Genomic DNA, 18789 nt, shown 5'->3' with positions numbered 1-18789 from the left:
AATGTAAAAGCGCTTAGTTGACAGGTACTTTTCCCTATCCTCATAAAACTTATGCATCTGATGGTTTTAATGCCTATTTGAATTCTGCTATTGCATCTTTAGTTTTCTTATTTTCTTTTCTTACCTCAGGCAGCTCTGCTTCATTATTACCTGATTCCCTTTACATGTTCCTTTCATCTGAATTTGTCCAAGTCTTAAAAGTTTAGGTTCATGGTTGAAAAATTTTTAAAAATATTCAAATGAGAGGAAATACACAGAGTATATATCAGAAAGGGTTGTAATAAAAGATGTTTGCCTAGTTTCATATGGAGTCAAAACTGGATGAAAAGGGAAAAACTCATGAATAAATTATAGTGTAGCCATAAAAAAATGGGATACTATACCACAGTGGGAAGAACAAAGACCCGCTATACAAAACAGCAAGACGAACTTCGCAGACATAATGTTGAAGCCAGGTACGATAAAACACACACTTTACTATTACATATAGAAATTGAAACACAGTTTAACTAATCTTCAGTGATAAGGCCAAAAGAGTGGTTATCTTTGTGAAGCATAAAGACTGAGAGAAGACATAAAGAACGTTTGCAGGTTACTAGAATTTTTCTATTTCTTAATCTTGATAGAGTTTATGCTGGTACATTAACTGTGTAAAAAACAGATCAAACAGTACATTTAGAATGTGTGACATTCTTTCTGTGTATGCTATATTTCAAGAAGAATGTTTACCAAAAATGTAAACAATACATCGATTTACCTAATTTTGAAAATATCTACAATTATTAATAGAGTCAGTCCTCCCTATCCACATGTTCTGTACCCATCAGTTCAGTTCAGTTCAGTCACTCAGTCATGTCCGGCTCTTTGTGATCCCATGGACTGCAGCACACCAGGCTTCCCTGTTCATCACCAACTCACTCTCAGAGCCTACTCGATGTCCGTCGAGTCAGTGATGCCATCCAACCCTCTCATCCTCTGTCATTCCCTTCTCCTCCCACTTTCAATTTTTCCCAGCAACAGGGTCTTTTCAAATGAGTCAGTTCTTCTCATCAGGTGGACAAAGTATTGGAGTTTCAGCTTCAGCATCAGTCCTTTCAATAAATATTCAGGACTTATCTCCTTTAGGATTGACTGTTTGGATCTCCTTGCAGTCCAAGGGACTCTCAGGAGTCTTCTCCAACACCACAGTTCAAAAGCATCAATTCTTCGGCGCTCAGCTTTCTTCACAGTCCAATTCTCACATCCATACATGACTACTGGAAAAACCATAGACTTGACCAGACAGATATTTGTTGGCAAAGTGATGTCTCTGCTTCTTAATATGCTGTCTAGGTTGGTCATAACTTTTATTCCAGGGAGTAAGAATCTTTTAATTTCATGACTGCAATCACCATCTGCAGTGATTTTGGAGCCCAAAATAATAAAGTCTGTCACAGTTTCCATTGTTTCCCCATCTATTTGCCATGAAGTGACGGGACCAGATGCCACGATCTTAGTTTTCTGAATGTTGAGTTTTAAGCCAACTTTTTTCACTCTCCACTTTCACTTTCATCAAGAGGCTCTTTCGTTCCTTTGCTTTCTGCCATAAAGATGGTGTCATCTGCATATCTGAGGTTATTGATATTTCTCCCATCAATCTTGCTTCCAGTTTGTGCTTCATCCAGCCCAGCGTTTCTCATGATGTACTCTGCATATAAGTTAAATAAGCAGGGTGACAGTATACAGCCTCAACATACTTCTTTCCTGATTTGGAATCCGTCTGTTGTTTCATGTCCAGTTCTAACTGTTGCTTCTTTACCTGCAAACAAATTTTTCAGGATGCAGGTCAGGTGGTCTGGTATTCCCATCTCTTTAAGAATTGTCCACAGTTTGTTGCTATCCACACAGTTGAAGGCTTTGGCATACTCAATGAAGCAGAAGTAGATGTTTTTGTGGAACTCTGTTGCTTTTACAGTGATCCAATGGATGTTGGATCTGCACCCATGGGTTTGATCAGTCAGCAATAGAGAACTTTTTTAATTTCCAGAAAATTCCCCAAAGCAAAACTTGAATTTGCAGGGCACCAGCAACTATTTCGGAGAAGGCGATGGAACCCCACTCCAGTACTCTTGCCTGGCAAATCCCATGGATGGAGGAGCCTGGTAGGCTGCAGTCCATGGGGTCACTAAGGGTCAGACACAACTGAGCGACTTCACTTTCACTTTTCACTTGGATGCATTGGAGAAGGAAACGGCAACCCACTCCAGTGTTCTTGCCTGGAGAATCCCAGGGACGGGGGAGCCTGGTGGGCTGCCGTCTATGGGGTCACACAGAGTCAGACATGACTGAAGTGACTTAGCAGTAGCAGCAACTATTTACAAAGCATTTGCATTGTATTAGGTATTATAAGTAATCTAGAGAGGATAAAAAGTATATGGGAGGATGTGTGTAGGTTATAGGCAAATACTATCCTGTTTTATGAAAGGAACTTAAGCCTTCCTGGACTTTGGTATCAATCTCCCACAGATAACAAAGTACAACTGTACGCAACTCTTTAACTAAATACAAGCAAAGAATTAGCCCTTGTCAATTGGATTTTAAATAGCAGAGTTTAAAAACAAAAAAGACATCTCTGTCAGCAGAAACTTCTGTAGATTAGAATCTATCCCATTCCTGAAGATTTCCCAGGGGGAATGTACCATGCCCTCTATTGTGAATTCATTTCCAAACACTGAGATTGGAAACTGGGTACTAAATAGGCAATTCCAAATCAAAAGCAAAATTTTAAGTCCTTGATTCTACTCACACAATTGAGTAATTCAGGAAAGGCAGTCTCAGCATCTTCTGGTCTTCTTCCGCAGGAGACATGTGTGCGAGGAGCCCTGTCCTCAATCAGTCTGGCCCCACGGAGTTTGTGTTTCGGGTCTTCACCACCGTCCCAGAACTCCAGGTCCTCCTCTTCGCCCTCTTCCTCGTCCTCTACTTGACGATCCTTTGCGGCAACACGGCCATCATCTGGGTGGTGTGCACACACAGCTCACTCCACACCCCCATGTACTTCTTCCTGTGCAATCTGTCCTTCTTGGAAATCTGCTACACCACCGTGGTGGTACCCTTGATGCTTTCCAACATTTTGGGGGCCCAGAAGCCCATCCCACTGGCTGGCTGTGGGGCCCAGATGTTCTTCTTCGTCACCTTGGGCAGCACTGACTGCTTCCTCTTGGCGGTCATGGCCTATGACCGCTATGTGGCCATCCGCCACCCGCTGCATTACACGCTCATCGTGACCCAGAAGCTCTGCGTCCGGATGGTGGGCTGTGCCGGAGGCCTGGCCTCCCTCCTCTCCCTGCAGCTCACCGTCCTAATCTTCACCCTGCCCTTCTGTGGGCACCGCCCAGAAGTCAACCACTTCCTGTGCGACGTGCCCCCGGTCCTGCGGCTGGCCTGCGCGAACATCCGCGTGCACCAGGCCGTGCTCTATGCCGTGGGCAGCCTCGTGCTGACCGTGCCCTTCCTCCTCATTTCCGTCTCGTATGTGCTCATCGGCTCGGCCATCGTGCGCATCCGCTCTGCGGAGGGCCGCCGCCGGGCCTTCTCCACCTGCTCCTCCCACCTCGCCGTGGTCCTGCTGCAGTACGGCTGCTGCAGCCTGGTCTACCTGCGCCCCCGATCCAGCACCTCGGAGGACGAGGACCGGCAAATCGCCCTGATCTACACCTTTGTCACCCCCTTACTCAACCCCCTGATTTACACTCTGCGCAACAAGGATGTCAAAGGCGCTCTGAAGAATGCCTTCGTCAGTAAAGCAGCCTCAGACAACACTTGAAGGCTTAGGGGGCTGGGGTGGGTGTCTGTCACTTGCCATCATGACAAAGATAGCACTTTCATGCTTTCCCACCCTTTGCCGTTGATTTGACTTTTTGCCCTGTTTGGCCCAGGTCCACAACCTGTACTCATCATAACAGTCCAAGAGGAAAGACTTCCTCTTCCTGCCTGATAATGAGATGTGCTGGGACCTGGGCTCTTTGCTTGCACTGCTGCAATGCTTGCTCCTGGCTCTTCAGAAGTGGCAGTGGCGGGGGAGGGGGGGGGCGGGGCGGGGAGTGGGTCTGATAATGAGATTGCACATGCAGCATCACCCTCCAATTAAAAATTAATTAAAAAAATAAATTGGTATAACCTTTTGTAACTGACAATTCAGCCCCTGCCCCCAGTGCTGAGTAAGAGTAATGAAGACAACCTGGATATGTTCCAGTGTCTCCTAGTTTATGGTCTATGGAAACTTGAATAGAATTTGTATCCTACTGTGTGTGAACATCATATGAATCTTTATTAGGTTGAATTGGTTCACAGTGCTTTTCATATCTACTATATCCTTCTACTGAAATGGCAACACACTCCAGTACACTTCCCTGGAGAATTCCTTGGACAGAGAGGCCTGGCAGGCTACAGTCCATGGGGTCGCAAAGAGTCGGACACAACTGAGCAACTACACATCAACAATACCCTTCTACTTTTCTGTGTACCCATTCTATTAATTTTTGATTGTTTGATATTGAAACTCCAACTAAAAATCTTAATTTATCTTCTTAAAAAGATAATTGTAATATGTAGTGGAACTAAATGTAACTTTGTTCTGTATTTTCCAAGTCTCCTGTAAATATGCTATAAATACTTTCATAATTTAAAAAATAACAAAGAAAGAAAGAGTAATGAGATCAAGGTTGTGAGGACAAAGAAAGAGAAATTTATTAATTTGCTGGCAAACGAGGAGGGTAGCAGACTAGCATGTTGAAAACTGCCCTTCTGCTCTCTGAAAGAGGGTAGGTCAATTTAAGGAGAATTATGAGGGTCTGGGTGGCAGGACTATGTGACCAAGGCTTCGCTGAGCAGGTGCCACTGTTCTTGACTTTCCCACGATTCGTGGCCATTGTGGTTGTCTGCCTTTGGTCAAGATGTTTCAACAGTTTTTCTGCCGACCACAGGTCCTAAGCACCTGTGACTCAAGATAAGAACAACTAGCAAAACAGGAAAGAACTTATCAGCATAGTTAGCAGAAAAAACAGCATGTGTACATTATTTGATTTAATGCAAAAGTTAAAAGAGAAGGTTAGTTATTGAATTTTTAACTCTGTAGTCAGCTACACCTTCTGAATGCTGTGACTAAGTACACCAAAGGCCTAGAAAACTTTCTGTTCTTTGATTCAATAATTCTTATTCTAAAAGTGTAACCTCAAATAACTGAGTCAAACAAAAATGAAAATACAAGGCTGTTTCTTAATTTATTTTAAAAAGCTATTAACATATAATTTCAAATATTGGGTACAAAAATAGAGTGTACTTTGAATTACATTTAATATTTCATAATAAAGGCACTTATAAGTGATAAAAAGCAAGGTACAAATCTTTATTTACAATAGGAACCCAATTTTGTAAAAATACATATGCATAATAATGAATAGAAATATACCAAAAAGTGAACAGTTGTTATATGTGATTTGTAGAATTATGGATAATGTTTTTCTTCTATACCCATTTAGGCATTTTTCATGATTTTAAATATAAGAATCTGTTACTCTTATAATTGGGAAAATAGTCACTTATAAGAGGAATCTGAAGCTCATATAAATTTATTTGACAAGTAAACTTTCCATCATCACAGTGATGATGTTTTTGTGTTTTTCCTAAATTTTTAATGTTTTCCCTAGATTAACACTTTTTGCTTTGGTTACTTCTTCTCTTCAAAACTAGATTTAGTGCTTTAAAATGTTTTATATAATTTCACATGATAGGGAGAACTAAACATGTGTTACTTATTCCAGGAACAGCTATAGATTTAACAATATTAAAAATGCCTTTGCTTTCAACTAAACATTGAAGAAGAGAAAGAAAGTTCTCTGGTGGGCAGGTTGCTTAAGAACAAACCCAGGTCAAGTCACATCAGAACATAATGAATCAATTAAATGTATATAGTGAACTTGGCATTGTTGAGAATGCGAACAAAAGTTTGCAACTGCATTTTCTTGCCTCCTTTCATTTGTACTCATTGTCACAAATCATAGAGAAAACTAACTTGGAATTCCAAAGGAAGGGGCTTCCCTGGTGGCTCAGTGGTAAAGAATCCACATGTTAATGCAGGGGACACAAGAGACACAGGTTCGGTCTCTGAATCAGGAAGATCCTCTGGAGGAAGAAATGGTAACCCACTCCAGTATCCTTGCCTGGAAAATCCCATGGACAGAGGAGCCTGGTGGGCTACTGTCCATGGGGTTGTAAAAGAGTCAGACATGACTGAGCACCACGCAAAAGGAAGAGTGTTGAAATGTTACCCTGTTGGGAAGAAGGCTCTGAAGTGCTGATCAGTCCTTTCCATTGAATTACGGAGTTCCCCCAGTTACCTTCCTGAATATATTTTAGCTGAATGTAATGAGCTCCTCCTTCTTATTAATAAATTATTCCCTTAAAATAAGAGTCTTTGTGTGAAGAAATTAGAACACTGAGTGGAATATCAGTGCATCATGAGTCATATCATGGGACTGACCTGTCAATCAATGATGTTTCTTTGAGAAAATGATGGTTACCCCTCCCCCACATACCCCACCCCCACCCCCCAGCCCCTGGTAACAAGGTAGACTCATGGTAGCATAAGTGGAAGTCAGAACTTGCAAAATTATTTTAGGTTTCCTCCACTTTTCCTCTCCTGCATCTTCACTGCTACTTTCAAATTTTCTACTTCTTTCAAAGCCCTGCTCATCCTTTTCATGTGCAGCCATTTGGGTTTGTGAGTCTGTTCTTGGTATCAAATGACTTACAGAGACGTATGCCCAGGAGGTACACTGCCCTTCTGCTGGCATTCTCTAACTATGCCTGTCTCATTAGAACTTTATTAAAACGCAGTTTATCACGCAATGTAATCAAGTAACCATGTGATTCCACTATGAATCGATAAGCACATTGTGGCCAGAACACATGACAGAAATATCACTAGCGTGTTGATACAATGAATTCCTCCAGCCCTTCTCGTACAGCTTTACTGGTGGATGAGAAAAAGGGTTAGTTACAGCAGCAGGAGTGGCGCTTCTGTGTGGAAATTCCTCCCTGGTGTTTCTCCCCACACGCCCCCTCCCCCAAAAGAAAGTATTTATTTTTAAATCCAAAGTCTGAAAAAAGGTAATTGCGAAATCAGGAAAATTGAGAAAGTTATTATAATTCTGCTGCAGGAATTAAAGCATAATAATCACTCAACATCACTAATTATCAGGGAAATGCAAATGAAAACCTTCAATGAGATAGCACCTTACAGCTGTCAGAATGGCTATCATCAAAAAGTCTACAAAAATTCTACAGAGAAGAGACTAGTGGTTACCAGCAGGGAGAGGGAAGAGAGGAAAGGCAAGACAGGGAAAGAGGAGTAAGAGGTACAAAATATGTACCTTTTATGTATAAAGTAAATCAGATTCGAGGATATATTGTACAGCATAGGGAAAATAGCCAAAATACCAAAAGTTTAAATGGAATACAATCTACAACAATAATTGAATCACTATGTTGTATGCCTAAAACAAATATAATGCTGCAGATAAATTACAGATTAATTTTAAAAAGAAATAAAATATAATTTAATTTTAAAAAAATAAACAAACCATAACCATCAATATAGAGAGGTTACTGGTTCAGAGGGATCCACTCACGTCAGGAAGAAAGTGGGGACCAACCAGGAAATTGAGTTCTGAGACCAGAACTAGAAGCACTGGGAGAAACCGTCGTGATCTGATCAGTCAGTCTTGATGGTAGCTGTTCCCATGTCTGTGTTCATGGTCTGTTTGCTGTTAACAGTAAGTTATTCTTGCAAGTAAAGGAAGTAGTGTTTATATGCATAAGATAGTTTATACAAATCCTATGAGACATGTTCCAGGAAATAATATAGAAAAAGTAAGTCCTTAAACTGGCACTTTTAACATGATTCTGTCTAATACTTTTAATCGTATTGGGAGACCTGAATGCTCATTTATCCAAGTACTGTGCAGTCACGTCCCTGGAGCATTTTCCAGTGTTTGGCTGTTCTCTGTAGTCTACAACGGTGGTGCTTTGGTGGCTAAGTTGTGTCTCTTACTACCCCATGTACTGTAGCCTGCCAGGCTTCTCTGTCCATGGGACTTTCCAGGAAGAAAACTGGAGTGGGTTGCAATTTCCTTCTCCAAGGAATCTTCTTGACCTGGGGATCCAACCCAGGTCTCCTGCACAGCAGGCAGTCTCGTGCATTACAGGTGGATTCTTTACTGACTCAGCCACCAGGTCATCCCCTATAGTCTACAGTACTTAGTATATACTAAAACTCCTAAAATTTGTAATTATTAAGCAAATTTTAGATACCTGAACTAATGAGTAAAGAGTACTAAGAATGCTGAAAATATTTTAAGAATGACTTATAACTTTATACTTTTCATACAAATTCCCAGAAATTTCAATTTCCCATTCCCACATGTTGAAGACCAAGAAAACCAAATAGAGAGTGTTTGCCCAAGCACCTGGGTGTTGTCCAATTACAACTAAAGCATGGAGAGGGAGAGATGGCTGGGTGGGGAAATCACTGAATGCAAGAGATTACCGTACAACAGTACATCTCGGGCAGTTTGTTTCAGGGATACTGGGTGGGTTAAAAATAAGCCGCAGTACACCGTCAAAAATCAACACAAGAGGTATTTTCATAACGATTATCTCTCTCAGCAGTGACTTTGAAAACCACATAAAATCACAGATTCTGCAAAAGAAAGTTCAAACTGCCTCACAATTGCACTCATTTCACATGCTAGCAAGGTTATGCTCAATATCCTTCAAGTTAGGCTTCAGCAGTATGTGAACTGAGACATCCCAGATGTTCAAGCTGGGTTTAGAAAAGGCAGGGGAACCAGAGATCAAATTGCCAACATCCGTTGGATCATACAGAAACCAAGGGAATTCCAGAAAAAACATCTACTTCTGCTTCATTGACTGTGCTAAAGCCTTTGACTGTGGATCACAACAAACTGTGGAAAATACTTAAGGAGATGGGACTACCAGACCAACTTACCTGTCTTCTGAGAAACCTGTATGTGGATCAAGAAGCAACGGTTAGAATCTTACATGGAACAATGAATTGGTTCAAAACTGGGAAAGAAGACAAGGCTGTATATTGTCACCCTGCTTATTTAACTTATATGCAGAGTTCTGTGTGCTTAGTCACTCAGTCATGTCCAACTCTTTGTGACCCCATGGACTGTAGCCCTCCAGGCTCCTCTGTCCATGAGGATTCTCCAGGCAAGAATACTGGAGTGGGTTGTCATTTCCTTCTCCAGGGCATCTTCCCAACCCAGGGATCAAACCCGGGTCTCCTGCATTGCAGGCAGATTCTTTACCATCTGAGCCACCAAGGAAGCCCTGTATGCAGAGTACATCATGCAAAATTCTGGGCTGGATGAAGCACAAGCTGGAACCGAGATTTCCAGGAGAAATATCAACAAACTCAGATATACAAATAAACCTCTCTAATGGCAGAACCACCTGACCTGCCTCTTGAGAAACCTGTATGCAGGTCAGGAAGCAACAGTTAGAACTGGACATGGAACAACAGACTGGTTCCAAATAGGAAAAGGAGTACATCAAGGCTGTATATTGTCACCCTGTTTATTTAACTTCTATGCAGAGTATATCATGAGAAACACTGGGCTGGAAGAAGCACAAGCTAGAATCAAGATTGCCAGGAGAAATATCAACAACATCAGATATGCAGATGACACCAGCTTTATGGCAGAAAGTGAAGAAGAACTAAAAAGCCTCTTGATGAAAGTGAAAGTGGAGAGTAAAAAAGTTGGCTTAAAGCTCAACATTCAGAAAACGAAGATCATGGCATCTGGTCCCATCACTTCATGGGAAATAGATGGAAAAACAGTGGAAACAGTGTCAGACTTTATTTTGGAGGGCTCCAAAATCACTGCAGATGATGATTGCAGCCATGAAATTAAAAGACGCTTACTCTTTGGAAGGAAAGTTATGACCAACCTAAATAGCAAGGAGATCAGTCTTGGGTGTTCATTGGAAGGAATGATGCTAAAGCTGAAACTCCAGTACTTTGGCCACCTCATGCAAAGAGTTGACTCATTGGAAAAGACTCTGATGCTGGGAGGGATTGGGGGCAGGAGGAGAAGGGGACGACAGAAGATGAGATGGCTGAATGGCATCACTGACTCGATGGACGTGAGTCTGAGTGAACTCCGGGAGTTGGTGATGGACAGGGAGGCCTGGTGTGCTGCGATTCATGGGGTCGCAAAGAGTCGGACATGACTGAGTGACTGAACTGAACTGAACTGGATGGCAGAAAGTGAAGAGGAACTAAAGAGCCTCTTGATGAGGGTGAAAGAAGAGTGTGGAAAAGCTGGCTTGAAACTCAACATTCAAAAAACTAAAATCATAGCATCCAGTCCCATCACTTCATGGCAAATAAAAGGGGAAAAAGTGGAAGCAATGACAGATTTTATTTTCTTGGGCTCCAAAGTCCAGATTCCAGATGGTGACTGCAGCCATGAAATTAAAACATACTTGCTCCTTGGAAGGAAAACTATGACAAACCTAGACAGTATATTAAAAAGCAGAGACAGCACTTTGCCAAAAATGTCCGTATAGTCAAAGCTATGGTTTCTCCAGTAGTCATGTACAGATGTGAGAGTTGGACCATAAAGGACGCTGAGCAATGAAGAACTGATGCTTTTGAACTGTGGTGTTGGAGAAGACTCTCGAGAGTACTTGGACTGCAAGGAGATCAAACCAGTCAATCATAAAGGAAATTAACCTTGAATATACATTGGAATGACTGATTCTGAAGCTCCAATAATTTGCTCACCTAATGTGAAGGGCCAGCTCATTGGAAAAGACCCTGATTCTGGGAAAGATTGAAGGCAAAAGGAGAAGAGGGCGGCAGAGGATGAGATGGTTGGATAACATCACTCAATGGACATGAATCTGAGCGAACTCCAGGGGACAGTGAAGGACAAGGAAGCCTGGCGTGCTGCAGTCCATGGGGTCGCAGAGTCAGACACGACTTAGTGAGCAGACAACAACAACAGTGGAAACCAGTACGTATTTTATATGCGATGGTGATCATCGCTTGGGCTTCTCTCTGTCCACTGGATCCAATTTGTGAATTGCCTTGGTTTCCTTTTTTTGATTTCAATCCAGTCCTCTTGAGAAGGAAAAGGACGGCACTCGCGGCATTGGGAAAAGGAAGCTATTCAGCAGAGATGGAGCACAGTCTTCAGAGGATAGACCACACGCTTGGGTGATGCTTATGAAGCAACTTGAGAAACCCCATTTTATGCCAGCACACACGTCCTTCATTTAGGATTTAGTGATGGCGGAGGGAAAGGAAGAATATTAATCAGAGTCTCAGCATCAGCTACAGACTGGAGGACTGTGCTGACACTCTCGCCTTAGTTTTCCCGGAGGTGACTCTGTCCACCACCCTGAAGCGGGGGCGGTCTCAACCAGGGTGATACTGCCCCCAAGTGGTCAAAAGTTAGTACTTCAGGGGTGAAAAAGGAAAACACGCCTTTTAACTGTGCCTCTCCAAAGCTCAAAGCTGACGCATTGGGAAAGACCTGATGCTGGGGAAGATTGAAGGCAGGAGGAGAAGGGGACGACAGAGGATGAGACGGTTGGATGGCATCACCCACCTGATGGACATGAGTTTGAGTGAACTCCGGGAGTTGCTGATGGAGAGGGAGGCCTGGCATGCTGCAGTCCACAGGGTCACAGAGAGTCGGACACAACTGGGTGAGTGAACAACAAAAAGCTCAGCCCAGTCTGACAAAAATCTTATTTCATAGTATTTATTACATGGGAGCAGAGAGAATTGAGAATAAAAGATCTATCAATTCAGTTCAGTTCAGTGGTCAGTCGTGTCTGACTCTTTGCAACCCCATGAACCACAGCACACCACACCTCCCTGTCCATCACCAACTCCCAGAGTTCACCCAAACTCATGTCTATTGAGTCGGTGATGCCATCCAACCATCTCATCCAACCATGTCATTCCCTTCAAGCCTCCTTAAAGGGATCGCTGGGAAGTGATGAACAAAGGATGAGGACCTCTAGACAGACTGGACTTGCACTTCCCTTCTCAGTATTTTCATTGTTTTGCAAAAAAAAAAAATGAAACTAGAGATAAGGAGGGGCACGAATAGATATGAGTAGCACAAGAGGTGGATCGTGTTGGACACAAGCTTTATATTACTCTCTTCTTTCTAAAGACATAGTTCTCCTTCCAAATGCTGCTGCCTCTTTCCAAGCTCTCCCCCACACTGAAGCTGGGCCACGCGTGACCACGCAAATTCCCCTCAGCCTCTGGACTCAGATCAACAGTCGTACTGAGGAATGTGGTTCCCGACCTTCTGTGTGGCCACCGAGGGGCCAGATGATGCAGCATGCAAGTTCAAGAGAGTCAGGTCCCCACGGGGTGAGCCTTGGTGGATGGGAAGCAAGAGAAGAAAAGAAATGGGGTACACAGGTGTCCCTTTCTTCTCTCCCTGGACTGATCCCAGCTATGATTTCTCCTTGCAGAGGAGTCTAACATAATAAAACTTACCTGATGAGTAGTTTTCCCCAGCTCTTGCATCTCGTGAACACTCACCCTTGCAGTAATTCAGTCCACTGCATTATACTGCATCTAGCCCAGCCTCTGTTCCTTGTCTTGTCCTCTTCCTTACATCGTGGGATTTCATCTTCCCAATAAAATTTCAAGACTTGGATTCTTCCTTCAGGCTCTAGAAATGAGAAGACCCATGCTGAGATAGTAGTTATCATAGTCCCTTCGGGCTACTATAACAAAATACAACCAGGTGGCGTTATAAACAACAGAAATTTATTGCTTACAGTCCTGGAGGCTAGAAGTCCAAGACCAAGGCTGTAGCAATTCAGTGTCTGAGAGCCTGCCTCCTGGTTCACGGACTGCCATTTTCTCATTGCATCGTCACGAAGTGGAAGGGGCAAGGGAGCTTTTTCAGACCTCATTTATAAGGATGCTAATCCCATTCCTGAGGGCTCTGTCCCCATGACCTAATCAGCTTCCAAGACCCTACCTCCTAACGCCATCACCTGGGGTCATGTTTCAACATGTGAATTTTAAGAGGACACAAACTTTCAGATCATAACAGTAGTAGGAGAAGGAACTCAAAAGTATCCCTCATGGACAAGTTGTAGAAAAAAGGATTCTGATTCCACACACATTTCTTTTCTGGTCGTGACCAGACAGAGGATGATAGGCAGATAAAACAGCTTGCCTTTGCTTTCTTCTCCATCACCCAGTTATTTTGGACGTTACTCATGAACTCAATCAGCCTATAGGTTAAGTCATTTCCTGTTAAGGGGGAGTGAGTGTTCTTGTTTAGGGTGAGAAATCACTGAATTATATTATGAAGCAGATGCAATCATGAGATGTAGGAGTCCATGAATTTTGCTTATGTCTCTGGTTACATACCATCCCTTTCTCCTGTCTACCTCAGGGTCCGTATTTGCAGCCTCCCCAGTGTATCTGTGAACCAGCCAGTATCATCTCAATCTGTTTCTTCCACTCGTAAAAACCCAGAGTTTATTTAGTTTGCAACTGTGAGCCCCGAGTGCTGAATCCCTCGGTCCCCAGATTCCCTTCCAACCCTGACCTTCACTCAAGTGGGACTAAGACTGTAGTCTACCCACTTCCATGGGAGATGGCGTCTCTTTGGAGTCATAATCCCTAGTGCAGGAATTACCCTCAGTTCTCAGGGTGTTTACTGTTTCCCCTCGATTAGGCACTAGAGAGGAAACAGAGAAGGCGATCTCAAAATGCTTGCCAGTTCACTGGGGACATAAGACACGCAGCAAACAATTCAGTTGCTACAAAGAGCATTAAGCACCTAAGTTACAAATAGGAAATCACAGGTGGGAAGAGGCCCGGAAGACAAACAAGAAAACAGAGCAGCCCGTCTGTTCCCCGCGCACCTCGTGGTGCCTGGGGTGTGAAAACACCCATCTGTCCTGAGGAAAGCCTTCAGGGACACTGTCCCCAGGGGCCTAGGAGGAATTGACTGTCCCATGTGAGCCTGCCCGTGCCTTTATCAGCTCTGTGCTTGGGGAAAGAGCCTGCTTCTGGGAAGTACACGGGACCTGCTCTCTGTCTCCCCCTGCAGCCTTGTCGTCAACAAGCTACGCTGTGGGGTCTACAGTCCAGTGACTTCCTGAGGTCCTAGCGTCTTTCAGAGGTGAGCCCGTTTAGACTGTAGCACCGCGGCTCTCAGCTAGTTAGGCAGGGGCCCCAGGGACTCGGGCGAGTTTTGCAGGACTTCTGGTGGCAGGACAGGGAGGGCAGGAAGGTGAGACTGTCACTCAAAATACACACTTGCTCATGCTAGTCGATCCCAAACCAGTCCAGGGCTCAACCCTCGCAGGACCCTCGAAGGCTGCTCGGTGTCTGGCCCTGGGATTAGAGGGACGTGCCCTGGGGTTAGAGGGACGTGCTGCTGGTCCTTTATCTTACTTTAGTTTGGCCTTGGCGCCTCTCTCCTACATCCAAGCCTCGGTCTCTCTCTCTCCCTCCACCCCCATCCGTCTTTCATCTGTAAGTCAAGCTTCTCAGGGTCGGAGCGACCTCCGGGACCCTGCTCCAGTCTCTGATCCCTTTTGGTCTTCCAGGACCCTGGGGTGGAGGTTTCTTTCTTTCTTTCCTGGCCTCTTCATGGAAAGAAAAGCTACCTGGGGACTTGGCTCTCTCTCATTGTTTAAGGACGAGAATTTTGGGAATTAAGTAGAGGAGAGCAAAAAATGAGGAGAAATCAGGAAAGACCAGACCAGCACCGCTTGGCTCTCCAGACAATAGTGTTCCCAATAAGCCACAAAGAAAACCAGACTGGGTCTAATCTCCCTTCCCTGACCCCCGGGTAATATCTTGGGAGGTCTCTATGCCTTTCTGGTTGCTTCTAGTTTTTAAAAATAAGTTTTACCTTGGTACTAAAGGCCTACTTCACCAGGGATTCAAAAGCCCTGCCCAGTTATGAACAGAAACTTCAGTTTCACGTCCTTCGCAGCCTGCATCCTCCCTTCTGAGCTGAGTTTGCTCTGCAGTGTGGGGGTGTGTCGCAGGGAGCCACAAGGAGAAGGCTGGCGGTGGAAAGGGGGATGTCTTCTGTCTGCTGCCATGGAATACTAAGGGGCTGTGAGTTCTGGGTGGCAGGCCTGCTCCATCGTGAGAACACTTGGGATTCTTCAGAGGCCTTTTAGGGACTGGTCCATGAAGCATTTCCTTGACAAGGGTGATGAGTTTTCTCCCTGATCTCTCTATGACTGCTGTTTCATCAGAGAGCCCCTCCCTGATCCCTTATTCTATAACCTCCTCTACCACAAAAGGCTTCTTCCTGGTTGGAGTCCCAATAAGGAGGCTTGAGCTCAATGACCTCCTGAAGCCACCACTTGGCCTGTGGGCAACTCGTGCTCTGTCCCGTGTGAGGATGCAGGACGGTCCTGCCGTATCAGTCGTGAGCTGATGCCCTGAGCTCCCAGCTTTAGACAGAGAGGCAAACCCGAGTCTTTAGGTTTTTCTCCATCCACCTAACATCTAAGCACGAATGAAGTAAAATTCTGGTCTCCCCTTCTTGTACACATTCTCCAAGAATAGTTCTTTTGGGGGAGTGTCCCCCTAACTTGAATGAGAAGGAGCACCCACATGACAATATATTCCCATAAGGGTTCCTAACACTTAGCTGTTTCTACTTTCCCAAACTCTGCGCTTTAATGACTCTTCAAAAGGATGCAGGTGAGTGGTGGGAAAGGTCTTAGGACCAGTTAGTTCAATTTTTAAGTAACTCCTTCAGGGCTGATCTAGCATCTTCAGAAAACCACGTACATCACTTATTGCCCTCAATTCAGGGCATCTAACAACATTTGGAGCCAACTGTAAAAATCACATTCAGAACCATGTTAGAGCTTAAAACATATTCATCGAGAAGTATCTATCATGTTCCTGTCTTTTCTTTCTAAGGCATTTCCTGAGTCTCTGCACTGCTGAAATAGTTCCCTTATTAAGTAACCTTTTTCCACCCTTCATTCCCCTTCAGGCTTCCCCGTGACCCCAGTTGAATAGTACCACATTGGGTTTCCTTGTGGGGGTGAAGACTTTGCAGTCCTTTCTCCAGATCAGCAGAAATATGCATCTAGGAAACCAAACGAGCATCTCCGAATTCCTCCTCCTGGGACTCTCCACCCAACCTGAGCAGCAGGAGCTCCTCTTTGCGCTTTTCCTGGCTATGTACCTGGCCACCGTGGTGGGGAACGGGCTCATCATTCTGGCCATCGGCTTGGACTCTTACCTTCACACCCCCATGTACCTCTTCCTCGCCAACCTAGCCTTTGCTGATATTTCCTCCATTTCCACCTCAGTCCCCAAAATGCTGATGAATATTCAGACCAAGAGTCCATCCATCTCCTATGAGAGCTGCGTCACACAGATGTATTCTTCTATTGTCTTTGTTGTCATTGACAACTTCCTCTTGGGGGTCATGGCCTGTGACCGCTTTGTGGCTATCTGCCACCCTCTGAACTACACGGCCATCATGGGACCCAGGCTCTGCCTTTGGCTGACCGCCATCCCCTGGGTCCTCAGTAATGCTGTCGCCCTGACACACACCCTTCTACTCCTTCGACTGGTCTTCTGTGATGGCAATGCTCTCCCGCACTTCTTCTGTGACCTGGCCCCGCTGCTCAGGCTGTCCTGCTCAGACACGACAGCCAATGAGCTCGTGCTCTTTGTCGTGGGCTCGTGGGTCGTCACCCTGCCCTTCGCCCTCACCCTCATCTCCTATGTCTGCGTCATCAGGGCTGTCCTGAGACTCTCACCCACAGAGGGGCAGTGGAAAGCCTTCTCCACCTGTGGCTCTCACCTGACAGTCGTGTTCCTCTTCTACGGGACCATCGCAGGGGTCTACTTCTTCCCTTCATCCTCTGACCCTGACAACAGAGACAAGATTGGGGCGGTGCTGTTCACTGTGGTGACCCCCATGATGAACCCCTTCATCTACAGCCTGAGGAACAAGGACATGAAAGGGGCCCTGAGGAGACTCCTCCATGGGAGAAGGGCTCTCCCTGTGATGCCCTGAGCATCTGAATTCCTTTGTCCCCATTGCAGAATGGCTGATTCTGCTCAGTATCTGTGGCATAGATGTGATGGTTTAACTTTTGATGAGCTTTCAGAAATCTGTCTCCTATTCCAAACTCTGAGGGCTTGGGACTTTTCCACACAGCACTGATTTTTCTAAACAAGACCCCTAACCCCCGTGGTAACTCACAAGAGCTCTACATATCTTGATTATAGTCTGCATTACTACTAACTTTGGTACAAACTATTTATAAATTTTAAAACCAATTTGTGATTTTTTAATAACAAGCACATGGAGTACCTACAATCTGGTTGTTGCATCTTTGAGGACAGTTGTCATTAATCCCTTTATTCAGTGTAGCTTTCTCAGTGCCAGCTTTCCTCATAGCTTGTTTCACCAAATTTGCTATTCATACAGATGTTTAATAGTTGTAAAAATGAAGAGTCCCATGTTCAAATAATTTGGGGCATCTTTGAGCTAAATGGAGCAAAATTTCTGAACGAGATGTTTTCTCAGAGCCTTTAGTATAGTATAAATCTCCAGGGGGCTAGGTACGCAGCATTTCTCCAAACTAAACTCAGTCATACAGAACACGGTTCATCACAGAGCAATACATGGGGCCAGCACTGTGCAAAACACATTTTGGGGAGTGCATGCCAATGCAAAACCAGAGAGCGTGTGCACAGAAGACTTGAGTTCTAGTCTTGACTCTGTCCACAAGCAGCTGTGAGACTTTAGGCAGGTCAGCTCGCCTTCTCAAACTCAGTTTCTCATCTCCAAACTGAGGCCACTGATAGCAGTTGCTTCCAACTGAGGGTGCCTGGAGGGATCTTCCAAAATTCACGTTGTCAGACGCGGCAATGCCTTCTCTGCTTGATCACCTGCAGCGGTCTTGGGTTCAGGTTGCCAATCAAACTCACAGGATGCACAAAGAGTTAAGCTTTACGCAAACATCAAGAAGGACACAGGACAGCCAAACCACACTCAGTGACAGCCAGGCAGAGATCTCGTGGTGCCCAGACCTGCCTTCTAAAGATCTCAGTCACTCCACACTTGGAATGACGATCATGAGAGAGAAGGCAGTGGGTATGCACCATCGTGAGAAAGAGCTGGAAGTCAAGGAAACTTTATTTAGTTGTTTATCACATAAATACCTTCGGGGTGTGCAACTAGGACCCATTTTCTAGCACACGGCTGCATCTCATCAAATAAGTTATTCATTGATCACAGATTCCCCCCTGACCAATTTAAATAGATGTACGTGCCCTTGTCACCTCAAAGCCATTTCAGCAGGGCTTTCGTGTGTCTTGGATCCAATACACACCTTTACAATTCTTGAGTTAGTTGCAAGAGGGATTTGATGGCGTGTCAAAGCTCAGACTTCTCCAAGGCTGAGAAGAGGCTGCAAACCATCTTCGATGGCTTTCCCTCCGAACCCAGAGGGATCTATTAACCCAGACTCCAGTGAAGGAACCTCAGTTCCCTTGTATTCCAAAAATGCCTAAGTTGCACTCCAGGTCCAGGATTTTGTGAATTTAGATGCCTACTGCCTAACGGATATGTCCTTCATTCATCCATCTTAAAAACACCCTGTAGCCAAGGAGGAGAGTCAGCAAAACATTAACAGCGGCCGTGGCAGGTTATGTTTTCCAAGAAC

At 44.6% G+C, this 18789-nt stretch overlaps 2 protein-coding genes and 1 long non-coding RNA gene across 3 annotated transcripts; 2 read left to right on the top strand and 1 right to left on the bottom strand.

Annotated features, from left to right (window-relative positions):
* The first annotated feature begins 2845 nt into the window (after nt 1-2845).
* On the top strand, nt 2846-3805 carry LOC147358804 (olfactory receptor 10Q1-like). Its single transcript, XM_086338224.1, has one exon. The coding sequence runs from the start codon at nt 2846-2848 to the stop codon at nt 3803-3805; it is 960 nt and encodes a 319-aa protein (XP_086194350.1).
* Nucleotides 3806-10139: 6334 nt separating this feature from the next.
* Nucleotides 10140-13043, bottom strand: LOC147358803 (uncharacterized). The gene is made up of 3 exons (XR_015142509.1): nt 12883-13043; nt 12596-12773; nt 10140-12472 (listed from the first exon to the last, which is right to left on the bottom strand). It is a non-coding gene; the product is annotated as an uncharacterized LOC147358803 (long non-coding RNA).
* A 3141-nt stretch (nt 13044-16184) lies between these two features.
* Nucleotides 16185-17132, top strand: LOC147358802 (olfactory receptor 1S1-like). Its single transcript, XM_086338222.1, has one exon. It carries the CDS (start codon nt 16185-16187, stop codon nt 17130-17132), a length of 948 nt encoding a protein of 315 aa, XP_086194348.1.
* The last annotated feature ends 1657 nt before the right edge of the window (nt 17133-18789 follow it).

The sequence above is a fragment of the Bos grunniens genome, chromosome 15 (genome assembly GCF_055505025.1).
Source record: "Bos grunniens cultivar Pamir isolate PY7600 chromosome 15, Bosgru_T2T1.0, whole genome shotgun sequence".
Taxonomy (NCBI): Eukaryota; Metazoa; Chordata; class Mammalia; order Artiodactyla; family Bovidae; genus Bos; species Bos grunniens.
Note: the sequence above shows the minus strand (reverse complement) of the source record. Positions and strands in the feature narration are given on the sequence as shown.

What these genes read in the sequence shown, in the direction of transcription:
- LOC147358804 (XM_086338224.1), top strand. Translation starts at nt 2,846, where the DNA reads ATGTGTGCGAGGAGCCCTGTCCTCAATCAGTCTGGCCCCACGGAGTTT.
- LOC147358802 (XM_086338222.1), top strand. Translation starts at nt 16,185, where the DNA reads ATGCATCTAGGAAACCAAACGAGCATCTCCGAATTCCTCCTCCTGGGA.